Source organism: Geotrypetes seraphini, chromosome 1 (genome assembly GCF_902459505.1).
Source record: "Geotrypetes seraphini chromosome 1, aGeoSer1.1, whole genome shotgun sequence".
In the NCBI taxonomy this organism is placed as follows: Eukaryota; Metazoa; Chordata; class Amphibia; order Gymnophiona; family Dermophiidae; genus Geotrypetes; species Geotrypetes seraphini.
Genome location: NC_047084.1, coordinates 458,205,538 through 458,218,070, shown reverse-complemented (window position 1 = coordinate 458,218,070; position 12,533 = coordinate 458,205,538). Strand labels below are relative to the sequence as shown.

General features: G+C 45.7%; 1 protein-coding gene across 5 annotated transcripts in view; it reads right to left on the bottom strand.

The window, feature by feature from the left end:
* The window catches only part of HCFC1 (host cell factor C1), a 432,893-nt gene that overhangs the window by 349,647 nt on the left and 70,713 nt on the right, over positions 1 to 12,533 (bottom strand). For all 5 annotated transcript variants that reach the window (XM_033922407.1, XM_033922416.1, XM_033922394.1 and 2 more), the window contains one exon: positions 3,836 to 3,996. In XM_033922407.1, coding sequence (XP_033778298.1) covers positions 3,836 to 3,996 — 161 coding nt within the window. The remainder of the gene's footprint in view (positions 1 to 3,835; positions 3,997 to 12,533) is intronic.

The window sequence follows — 12,533 nt, the reverse complement described above, 5'->3', positions numbered from 1 at the left end:
AAAGGGACATCCAGTAAAGTAGCTAACTGATTTTCAGTCGGAGACGTGCTCACCTACCACATCAAAAGAGCTGGGTCCGTGGAATACGCTCTCCACAAGCGCCGAACAAACTCTGGAGAAAAGGCAAGGCTTGGGGGCAGTAGCCAAGTCTCATTGAGCCATTGGAGCTGCTTGGATAGAATCCCCCGACTCGGTACACCAGCACTTGGGCACCATCATCCAAAATGGGTATTTGCAGTATATTTTACCCAGATCCATGCCAGCTTCCCAGCCCTCAAGGACCCAGAGGAAGCAAGGCCCAAAGTTTCCGCACCCTCTCGTAGCATGTTTTGGCACATGGACACTCCTGCATTGGCAATGCTGAGAAGTCAATGCCTACCAATTTTAAACAAAATCAAGGGGTATTGAGGCAGAAATTAAGCTTTGAAAAAAAGATTGTAAAACTCAAGATGACTGCCACCAGCAAATTCGCCTCAAAAATGGCAAAAATAAACAATAACGATTTCAGGAGGTGGGAGACCTGAACCCTATCTTCAGAAACCCTTAAAATTTGATTTTACAGACCACACCCGATTCTCTCATATAAAATATTGGAGGTGTATTCAAAGTCACAGAAGTGCCTTGCCTGTCAGCTCTTTTCACTGCGGCTAAATGGAGGAAAATGATTTTCTGCCTCAGAAAAGCTCCAAAATTACCAAACATTAAGATCTTTGAAAATCTTCTAGCTAGACTGGTCCAGAAACACATATTCTTTAGCACTCTCCAGACCAGTAGAGGTTAATCCAGACCTCTACTGGTCTGGAGAAGCTAAAAGAAAGTAAATTAGCAGGTAAGAGCCTAATTTCTCCTCTGTCACTTTGCAAATAGTTTCTTAAATTATTATTTGTTTGCTGAAAAGTGTAATTTTATGATTTAAAGAATGTGTCACATTTCTTAGCCTGTCAAGACGTTAAACTTTGTTATTTCACTTTTTCTTTAAGCTTTGGCATTCAGGGCCATTTTAATGTGGACTTGATCATTGATAATTATTGCCTTTGACTTTATTTGATGAGCATTTATATGCTATGTTTGAACTGGATATACCTGTGTTTTTGTTATGTAAATGTAACAAATAAATGAATTAAAAAAAAGATCTTCGGACTGCCAGTCACATGGACCCCAACTGAAACATCCATCCCCTAAGAACCTCTCCAAACGACCGGGGGAGGGAAAAAGAAGCCTGCTCCCTGATACACCGAGAACTGTTACTCAGGACGTATTCATTCTGTGCTTAACCCTCTGACATGGTCAGAAGGCAAGCTAGTTCCCAGGGGGACGGACCCAGAGCCTAAAAAGGGTGTGAAGCAACAGTCAGGCTCCATGGTACTGCTCCTTTCCTCCCGCAGAAAACCACCCCAAGGAGTCTCATGGCACCCAAGCCACCGAAAACAAACTTTAAATTGCAAAAAAATAAGAAAAAGAACAGCAGCTGAACAGACTTTTGCGTGGATCACTTGCAGGAATTGAAAGTGTAGGTGGCTCTGTATCTCTCTCAGCAGGAAGAGAAGCAGCAATCTCAGCAGGAGGAGAAGCAGCACATGGTGAGAAAAGTGTTGGATTTCTGCAAACACTGAATCGCGGCTATGGATTGGACACCTTGCATATTGAATCTGGAAGGGACGTACCAGAATGTCTGGATGCACTGGAAAAAAGGTCACCTGAGCATTAGAGCTGCTCATAACATTGCACTAAGAAGTGGAAGGCTGAGCCTCCAGCTTAAACTCCTTAACAGCATCCACCATAAAATGGTGGACAGAGACTGACTTGAAGAGGCAGCAGATCAGAAAGTCATCTCCCTGATCAAGTGCCAGAGAGGCATCCTGGCTACCAGACACAGAACAGAGTCTTCCAGGACTATCTCTGAGTCCTGAGATAAAAGTGGCATATGTCTGATCTCCAATCCTGCCAGTCTGGTTCTGAATGGCCACTGGAGCTGGGGGCTGGCTTGCTTATTTGAGAAGCAATCACAGGAAGTGAAGGCGCTCTCTGGGATAATGGTGGTGCACTCATAGGCTGTCCAGGTCTCATTAAAAATGCTCTCCACATGAGATTTACAAATTCTGGAGAGAAACCTTGTGCAGGGGGAGATATATGAACCTTGCAGAACCTTCAACTGGGTTTAGTGGGTTCCATAGACTCCACACATCTTCATAAAATTTGGGCTTCTGACAGGACTTATTACCCATTTCTTGGACCACAGCGATTCCCCAGCCCTGGAGAACAAGAATGGGGCTAAGCTCGAGGCTTCCACCCCTCCCTCATGCTGCAGCATGCAGTACTTGAATGCTCTTCCACTAGTCATCCAGCACAAATTTCACATGAGATGCGTTAATACACCCTAAGGAGTCCATCCCTGTTGAGTTTTGTAAAAACAAATCGAAGGATTTTGAGACAGACAGAGGCTTCAGGAAAAATCATTTTAAGATTCAAGATGGCCATGGCCCCCCAAAAAAATCACACCAAATAGTCCATGGAGACTTTATTGAAAAATAAAAAAAATGCTGAAATACGGATTTTAGAGGTTTCAGAACCTCAAAGCGTGATAGGAGTGGAAGGGGAGAAAATTATACAGCTGCTCCATGATACCCTGAGGATTCTTACTCAGAGCGCCTACAACCTGCGCGCAAGCCACTGAAAAATTCAGAAGGCAAGCTTGCTCCCAGGGGACACCGAATCCTACAGGCTGGCTCTACAGGTCCAACTGAAGGATTGCCTGAGAACTGCAGTCTGGCCCTGTGGAGCTTATCATTTCCAGGAAGAGAATCCCCAAATATGGGGTCTCAGGGTACCAAAGCCTCAGAAAAAAACAAAGCTGAAAATAAGAAAAACTAAGTAGAGCAGATCAGAAACACCTGTGCACAGTTCACTTGCAGAAGGAAAAGCTGAAGGGGTATTACATTCTACTGACAATATGTGTTTCTATATACTGTGGAAGTTGCATTCCATACGTTCCTACTTAGACCATTCTGCTTTCAGACTATTGGTGCAATCTTTGCTCCTCAGTACTTTTGATTATTACAATATCGGTTATTATGCTGGTCGCAAGAGTAAGCTGCACAGATTGCGACTGATTCAGAATACGGCTGCCAGGTTAATTTTTAACCTGGGGGGGAAAAAATAAAAATAAAATAAAATCGGATCACGTCACTCCTTTATATCGGAAACTGCACTGGCTTCCGATGGAAGCCAGGGTCATTTTTAAATTCAGATCATTATGCTATAAAATGTTGTTCAGCCTTACTGCAAATTATCTATCATATTTTGCATTCCCTTCTGTTAAGGTTATGTCATTATAAAAAATACTTTGATAGGTTACTCTTGTTTCAGGCAGCAACTAGGAATTTATTCAACTAATTCTTAAGGCTGAATCATATATACATTTCAAAAAGTTTTTGAAAACTATCTATTTTAAAAATTCTTGTAATTTTAAATCAGGACTCAATCTGTTACTATGTGTAATTCCTGAGATTGTCTCAGCTTCTTATACTGTGAACCACATGGAACTGAATAGGTTATGCGGTATACTAATGTAATATAGGGGTACTGAAAACTGTATTCTGCAAAATCCAGTTCTCAGGAATTGATTGATCACCTAATATATGGACTTCTGAGTAGATGTAACAGAATTAAAGAGCTTGCCCTTCTCACGTGCAGTCAGGTGGCAACAAACTTGAAAGGGTCTCTCATTACCCCCACCATCCTCTTCATTCCCTGGCAATTTGAGCTGCTTCCACCTTGGGATAGAAATCCTATTTCAAATCAATATAGTGGCTACACATTGGAGGCATTTTGTCACCTGGGGATGTTGTTCTTAGGGTCCTCACTGTCATTGGCCAGTCCACCAAACAAGTAGCACTTGTTGCCAACCAGAGAAAAGCTGTGTCCAAGGCGTGGACATGGTGGAGGACCATTTTTGGGAGCTTTGGCCTTCAGCCTTTTCCATTCCCATCTGCTCGCCTATGATATAAAATGAAACAAGTTACAGGTTAAAATTAAAGGGTAAAAGGCAGAGTAAGGAAAAGAGTTAGGTGACTCCTTAAGATTACTGTATATGATAACTTCTCAGCTGGGACCCAATTATCTGACAAACAGGGACTGATAGGTGGTTGGACAAAGGAAAATATTGGATAATTTAGAAACATCAGATGAGGAGGTTTTGTGCACCCCTGCAATGTAGCGCATCGGAGCACTGCCAAACACATCCTTCCTTCCTGCCCAAACAGTAGCAGCATCACCCTCCAGAGCTACCTTACGAGCCCTGGTGAAGCTAGGGCAGAAGCAATTACAGTTGCTTCTGCCCATGTTGGCCCCACTTTCAAAATTAACTGCTGCAACCTCTCAGCACTAGTCTCAAGAGAGTACCATAACTTCCATTTTGAAAGTTCAGCCAGCAAGATAGGAGATACTGGGGATTTTCTCCTACCCTGACTTCACCGTTAGATCACCAGGACCATATAGTAAACCTGGGGAGGCCTGTGAGTGAGTGGAGGCAGCACTTAGCGGGGGGGCTGGGAAGAGGATGAGCCCAGATTACCTGCTGTCAGTTAATCCAGAGCAACTGAATAACAAAGTAATGATTGACTGGAACCACAGAAAGGCGGTATACCAAATCCATGACCCTTTACTGTATTCATGAGTGAAATCATAAGCAGAAAGGAATGGCTTTCACTATAGCCTGCTCCTTCATAGTGCAAATAAATGAAAAAGATAAAGAAACAGCATGATAAAGAGATTAGATTTAGAGAATGACACGGGTAAACCGCGGGTCACCGCAGTAAATCCGCAGGAATGGAGACATTTGCAACTGGTTTACCACAGGAATGGGGACAAGATCTTTTATCGCCCCATGGGAACGGTGAAAGCAGTTACTTACCGTAACAGTTGTTATCCAGGGACAGCAGGCAGCTATTCTCACAAGTGGGTGACGTGATCCAACGGAGCCCCGATGCAGATGCCTCACAAGCAGACTTGCTTGAAGAAACTCGAAGTTTCGAGTTGCCCGCACCACGCATGCGCGAGTGCCTTCCCGCCCGACATCGGGCGCGTCTCCTCAGTTCAGATAGCTAGCAGAGAAGCCAACCCGGGGAGGTGGATGGGATGCGAGAATAGCTGCCTGCTGTCCCTGGATAACAACTGTTACGGTAAGTAACTGTGCTTTATCCCAGGACAAGTAGGCAGGTATTCTCACAAGTGGGTGACCTCCAAGATAACCAAAGTGGGATGGTGGGAGAGTTGGCAACTTAGGAGAATAAATTTTGCAATACTGTTTGGCCAAACTGTCCATCCCGTCTGGAGAAAGTATCCAGACAATAATGAGAAGTGAAGGTATGAACCGAGGACCAAGTGGCATCTTTACAAATTTCCTCAATAGGTGTAGATATGAGGAAAGCCACAGAAGCTGCCATTGCTCTGACCTTATGGGCTGTGACTTTACTGTGAAGAGGAAATCCAGCCTGGACATAGCAGAATGAGATACAAGCCGCCATCCAATTGGAGATGGTACGCTTAGAGATAGGACGTCTCAACTTGTTCGGATCATACGAGACGAAAAGTTGAGGAGCAGTTCTGTGAGGTTTGGTGCGTTGCAAATAGAAAGCCAAAGCTAATTTAGCTGAGTTTTAATCAAACATTACTAAGAAAATACAGATGGTATTGAGTAAAGGCAAGGAACCTAATTAAACTAAGCGGGTTGAATTCTCTCAGGAATATTAAATTAAATTATTAAATTAAATTAATATTAAATTAAATTTCTCCCCCTTTATTGAGGTCTAATTTTTCCAATCCAGTATAATTAGAATCTTGAGGAAAACTTTTCCTATTGTACTGTACTATTGAATTTTTTATTTTCCTTTTTGCTATTTTATTTACCTTTTTGATTATAATGTTAACAATGGTTGAGACTGGTATTGGAATATTTCTTTGAATTGACTGTTTATTATGTCAAATTATAAAATTAAATAAAGAATTAAAAAAAAAATTAAAAAAAAAAAAGAAAGCCAAAGCACGTTTACACTCCAGAGTATGAAGAGCTGATTCTCCAGGATGAGAATGAGGCTTTGGAAAAAACACTGGAAGAACAATGAATTGGTTAAGATGAAACTCCGAGACTACTTTAGGAAGGAATTTCGGATGAGTGTGAAGAACCACCTTGTCATGATGGAACACTGTAAAAGGTGGATCCGCAACCAACGCTTGAAGCTCACTGACCCGTCGAGCAGAAGTGAGGCCACTGAGAAACACCACTTTCCAAGTGAGGTACTTCAGATGAGCCTTGTCCATTGGTTCAAATGGAGGTTTCATCAGTTGAGTAAGAACAATATTGAGGTCCCAAACCACCGGAGGCGGTATGAGAGGAGGATTGACATTGAAAAATCCTTTCATGAATCTGGAAACCACAGGATGAACAGAGAGGTTTCCCTTCAATAGGCTGATGGAAAGCAGCAATTGCACTAAGATGGACTTGGATCGATGTAGATTTGAGACCAGAATGAGAAAGGTGCAACAGATAGTCCAAAACTGAAGATAAGGAGGAATATTGAGGTTCCTTATGATGAGAAACACCAAATAGAAAATCTAGTCCATTTTTGGTGATAGCATTGTCTAGTAGTAGGCTTCCGTGAAGCTTCCAAAACATCCCTCACAGATTGAGAAAACTGGAGAGGAGTTATGTTAAGAGGAACCAAGCTGTCAGGTGTAGAGACTGCAGGTTGGGATGAAGCAGAGATCCCTGATGCTGCTTAAGTAGAGAGGGAAAAAACTGGTAGAAGGTATGGCTTCTTGCTGCTGAGCTGAAGTAGAAGGGAGTACCAGGGTTGCCTGGGCCATCGAGGAGCAACCAGAATCATGGTGGCATGGTTGGACTTCAGCTTGACCAGCGTCTTTTGAATGAGAGGAAACGCATATAGAAAGAGATTCGTCCAGTCCAGAAGAAAAGCATCTGCCTCGAGGCGATGAGGAGTGTAGATCCTGGAGCAGAACTGAGGCAGCTTGAAGTTGTGGGGGGCTGCAAAGAGATCTATCTGAGGCGTTTCCCACTGAGAGAAGGTGTGATGAAGAGGCGTGGAATGAAGAGTCCATTCGTGAGGCTGTAGAAGACGACTCAAGTTGTCTGCCAAGGCATTGTCCGCCCCCTGAATGTAGACAGCTTTGAGGAAGGTGTTGTGGCGAATTGCCCAATCCCAATCTTTCAGAGTTTTCTGACAGAGGGAGGCAGATCCCGTCCCTCCTTGTTTGTTGACATAATACATTGCGACTTGATTTTCCGTGCGAAGGAGGACTACACGGTCGTGAAGCAGATGCTGGAAAGCAGTGAGAGCATTGAAAATCGCCCTGAGTTCCAGGAGATTGATGCGATACTGACGATCCGCACTGGTCCAATAGCCTTGAGTACAGAGACCATCTAGATAAGCCCCCCAAGCTTAAGTTGAATAATCGGTCGTGAGAACCTTCTGATGGGGGCGTGTGAAAAAGTAAGCCTCTGGATAGATTGGAAGAGAGCGAAGAGACTGTGTCAGAGCAGGAGTGACCTGGATGTGTCGAGTCAGAGGGGCGTAAACCTACGTCCATTGAGATGCCAGGGTCCATTGAGGAATTCTGAGGTGAAGTCTGGCAAAAGGAGTCACATGTACTGTAGAAGCCATGTGTCTCAGAAGAACCATCATGTGTCTCACCGAGATGGACGGGCGAGAGAACACCAAATAACAAAGATGGAGAAGAGCCTCCAGACGTTGTTGAGGAAGGAACGCTGTGAGTTGGACAGTATCCAGAACAGCTCCGATGAATGAGAGAGTCTGAGAAGGCTGGAGATGGGATTTTGGAAAGTCGATTTCGAATCCCAGACTCTGCAGGAACCAGATAGTCCGCTGGGTCGCTAGGACGACTTCCTGAGATGTGGAATCCTTGATGAGCCAATCGTCCAGGTAGGGAAACGCCTGAAGACCATGGTTCCTAAGTGCAGCGGCCACCACTACCAGGCACTTGGTGAAGACTCTGGGTGACGAGGCCAGGCCGAAAGGGAGTACTCTGTACTGATAATGAAGATTTCCCAGCCGAAATCTGAGGTATTGACGGGAGGCCGGATGGATGGGAATGTGTGTATAGGCCTCCTTGAGATTCAGGGAGCATAACCAGTCGTTCTGCTCGAGGAGGGGATACAGAGAAGCTAGGGTTAACATGCAAAATTTTTCAAGCACCCTGAGATCCAAAATAGGACGCAGATCGCCCGTCTTCTTCGGAACAAGGAAGTTCTGGGAGTAGAACCCCTTGTTCTGCTGAGCCAAAGGAACTGGCTCGATAGCTCCGAGCTGAAGCAAAGCTTGAGCTTCCTGAAGAAAAGGGCAGTCTGGGTAGAGTTGAAAGGATACTCTCTTGGAGGATGTTCCAGAGGAACTTGATGGAACTGAAGAGAGTAACCCTCCATGACGATGGAAAAGGCCCAGAGGTCGGAGGTAACAGTCGTCCATCGGTGGTAAAAATGATAGAGACAACCTCCGATAGGGGGAAAAAACAGGAGATGGCAGAACGACTGAGGTTATGCTTTCTATCAGATAGTCAAAAAGGCTGAGGAGCCTTGGGTACAGTAGGTGGCTGAGGCTTCTGCTGCTTCTGAGGATGTTGCCTCTTGACAGGCTGATGAATGGAAAGAGCCTTTTTAAGTGGAAAACGCCGTTGGTAAATCAGAGGAGGTTGTGTAGGGTGAGGGTGAGGAGGAGCCGGCTTCGGCTTCGGACGGAGAATGGATGCAAAAGACTTCTCGTGATCCGAAAGCTTCTTGGTGGCTGCCTCAATAGACTCGTCAAAGAGGTCATTGCCAGTGCAACGAACATTAGCCAGCAGGTCCTGCAGGTTAGGATTCATGTCGATGGTACGGAGCCACGCCAGACGCCGCATGGCCACCGAGCAAGCAGTATCTCGAACAGACAGCTCAAAAGCATCATAGGAGGACTGAAGAAGCTGCAGCCGAAGTTGGGACAAGGATGCAAGGACTTCTTGGTATTCAAAATGTGCACGAGAATCCAGATAAGGCATGAACTTTTGAAGGATGGAGATAAAGAAGTCAAAGTAGGTGATGAAATGAAAATTATAGTTGAGGACTCTGGAGGTCATTATGGAGTTTTGGTAGATGCGACGACCAAATCTGTCCATCGTTTTGCCTTCCCTGCCCAGAGGAACAGTGGCATACACCTGAGAAGGATGAGAACGCTTCAGAGAAGATTCAACCAGAAGGGATTGGTGAGACAATTGAGCACTGTCAAACCCCTTGTGATGTACAGTCCTGTATCTGGAATCCAATTTGCCTGGAACAGCTGGAATGGAATAAGGAGTTTCCAGACAGTGGACAAAGGTTTGATCCAAAAGCTTGTGAAGAGGAAGCTTGAGGGATTCAGCAGGAAGTTGAGGAAGATGCATGGTCTCAAGATACTCCTTGGAAACCTTAGATCCAGTGCCCAGTTGAATATCCAAATCAGCTGCCATCTGACGCAAGAAAGATGAGAAAGACAGCTGATCCGCCAAAGCCTGGCCTCGAGAGGGACTCAAGGATGTCGAGGCAGCTTGCTCCAATGAAGGAGATCTGGATGGCGAAAACGAACCCACTGGGTCTTCGAGATCCGGAAGCGGAAGGGTCGAAGCAGTCGGTGGGGAATACTGAAGAAAAGGCTGCTTCCGATGAGGCGAGGCATGCCTGGATGAATGCTTCGAAGAATGCCTCGATCTATGATGCGAGCTGTGCCTCAAAGCAGGCCTCAACAATCGAGGAGAGCGTGTCCCCGCCGAAGCCCCCAGAGAATGGATAGGGCTAGAGGCTGTGGAACGAAGCAGAGGCTGTTGAGAGGAAGACCCTCGAGGCACTCGCAAAGACTCTGCTCCTTGCATCAAGTGTACGGATTCCAATGGAGGCATGAGCAAAGATTCTGCTCCTTGCGATGCATGCCAAGATGCCAGACCAGACACTCGCAGAGACTCTGCTCCCTGTAGAGAGTGTGCGTACGACTGAGACACAGGAGGCGTCTCGACCTCGTGGGAGACCTCCGTACGGCCAGGTTGGATTTGTGAGAGAAGCTTCGGCCCCATGGTAGTAAAGAGCTGAATGAATTGCTTCTCCAATAAGATCTGGAACGAAGCTAGCAAGGATGGATCCGTGTCTCCAACGGGACCACCTGCACGGGCTTCGTGCTCCCTCGAGGCAGTGAGAGTGTGCTTGGACATAGAAGCCTTGGGCATTTTAAGCACCACCGGGGGAATGGGCTGTTGCGCTATCTGACCTGAAGAGACAGAGGAAGGCACTGCAGCAGGCGTCGAAGACATAGCCAGTAGAAACGAGGCAGCAGAAGGTGTGGAAGCCTGGAGAGCATCGGATGATGTCGAGGACGAAAGCTCCATCGAAGACTCCATGCTGAAAAGCTGCTCCCACTGGATGCAACGACGCTCGAAAGCACGGGACTTAAGTGTTGAGCAAGGCCGGCACGACTTCGGGAGATGTTGAGGCCCAAGACACCGAAGACAGCGTCGATGAGGGTCAGTCAGGGAAATCGCGCGCTGGCTCTTGGAACACTTTTTAAAGCCGGTTGCAGGCCGGGACATAGGCCAAAAAAGTTCCGCCGCAAGATCGAAGCCGCGGGGCTGCAGCTACGTGGCCTGCCTGGTCGAACGAATGGAATAATTTTTTTATTTTTTTTTTTTTTGAAAACAAGAAATGAACGAAGAAAAACAGCGATTCTGAGAAAAAATAACCCAAAACCGCGGAGAAAAGAAGGCACAAGTGAAAAGACTTCACGCAGAGAGTCGAAGACGGACTTCTCAGCTCCGCGGAAAAGTAAGAACTAAGGAGATGCGCTCGATGTCGGGCGGGAAGGCACTCGCGCATGCGCGGTGCGGGCAACTTGAAGCTTCGAGTTTGTTCAAGCAAGTCTGCTTGTAAGGCGTCCGCATCGGGGCTCCGTTGGATCACGTCACCCACTTGTGAGAATACCTGCCTGCTTGTCCTGGGATAAAAGTCTTACTCCTGTGGTAACAAAAAATTGTGCCCGTGTCAGACTCGGCATCTTCTCCCCAGCTCCTCTTGGGCCTATTTTACCTTCAGGAGCCAGCCATGCCACGATGAAGACAGAAGGAACCTAAAACCAAAACCCGAGACCAATGTGATTTGAAGAATAAAATTACCAGACAACAAAAAGAAAAAAAATAAATGTATTTTATATTTTGTGATTAGAATATTTCAGATTTTAAGTATGTATCCTGCTAGAGCTGGTATTAGACATAACTGGGGACCACAAATTCCAGGCTGTGCTTCTTTAGCTTCCAGCTGGCTTATGGCTCTCTGTCTGACCAGGAGCCCTAGTTGCACTCCCCTAACATTATTCTTGCCATGTGTGACTAAAATATTCTGTAGCTTGATTTTTCTATGTAGCATTCTGTAGTAATTTGGTTTGTTCAGTTTTCACAATAGTGAAGGGGATATTTGTGAAAGGGAGGGTAGATGAGTTTTGTTGATCCTTGCTCTGTATTATTTGTTTATAAAATGGCAATTGTACAGAATATTGTCTCTTTTTATACTTTAATAAAATAAGTTTGAGGCTTATGCGAATGGGTTCTGACAGTTTGCAGGGCGGGGACGGGGACTAAGCAGGAATGGTGATTAAATTTTTCCCTGTATCATTCTCTAATTAGATTCTTATCTTTCTAATATCATTTCTAGTAGATAGGTGTGCCCCCTTACTATCTAACAGTCTGCCGAATAACCAAGCAGAACAAAGAAAAACTAATTATAAACAGGAACTACACTCCGAATAGGAGTAACAACTAATATACAAGAATGCTGTTGGAAAGTGCATAGAACAGGCCCCTACAGCACAGATGTCCCTACAGCTCGCCAGCTGCACCAACCGAGCCATAACTGAGCCCAGCCCTAGAAAAATATTAGAATCCGCAGAAAAAGCAAAATCTTCACACACACACACACACTCAAAAAAAGCCACCCCGCAACAACAAATGACAAACAGACATGGTAGGATGCAGTACTGGTCTGGAGAGTCTAAGACAGGGGTGTCAAACTCAAATTACATAAGGGACCGAAATCTAAAATGCAGACTAAGTCGTGGGCCGGATTTTTTATTAAGACACTTGCCCCCTCCTTTGTACTGGGGGTCTCAATGTCCCTGGCAGGTACCCACCCTTCCCTTTCTGGTCCTCCTGGGCTTCATGGAAACCCCCCCTCCTCCCCCCGACAGAATTTGCCCAAACCACCTTCAGAGTAGAGGTCTGCATGGGAACAGGGATAGCAGGAATCCCACCGGAATCCCCCTGAAGTCAACGGAAATCCCATAGGGACCCCTCCCAGGGACCCGGGGTTCCTATCCCAAGGCCTACCTAATTTCTGGTCTGGGTCCGGCACTGCGCTGAGCTCCTGAATCAGTAGCAACAGTCTGTCACGTAGGCAGTGAGCTCTGCATGTAGGCAGCCTGCATAATTCTAGAACGGAGGAAGAGTCTTCCTCT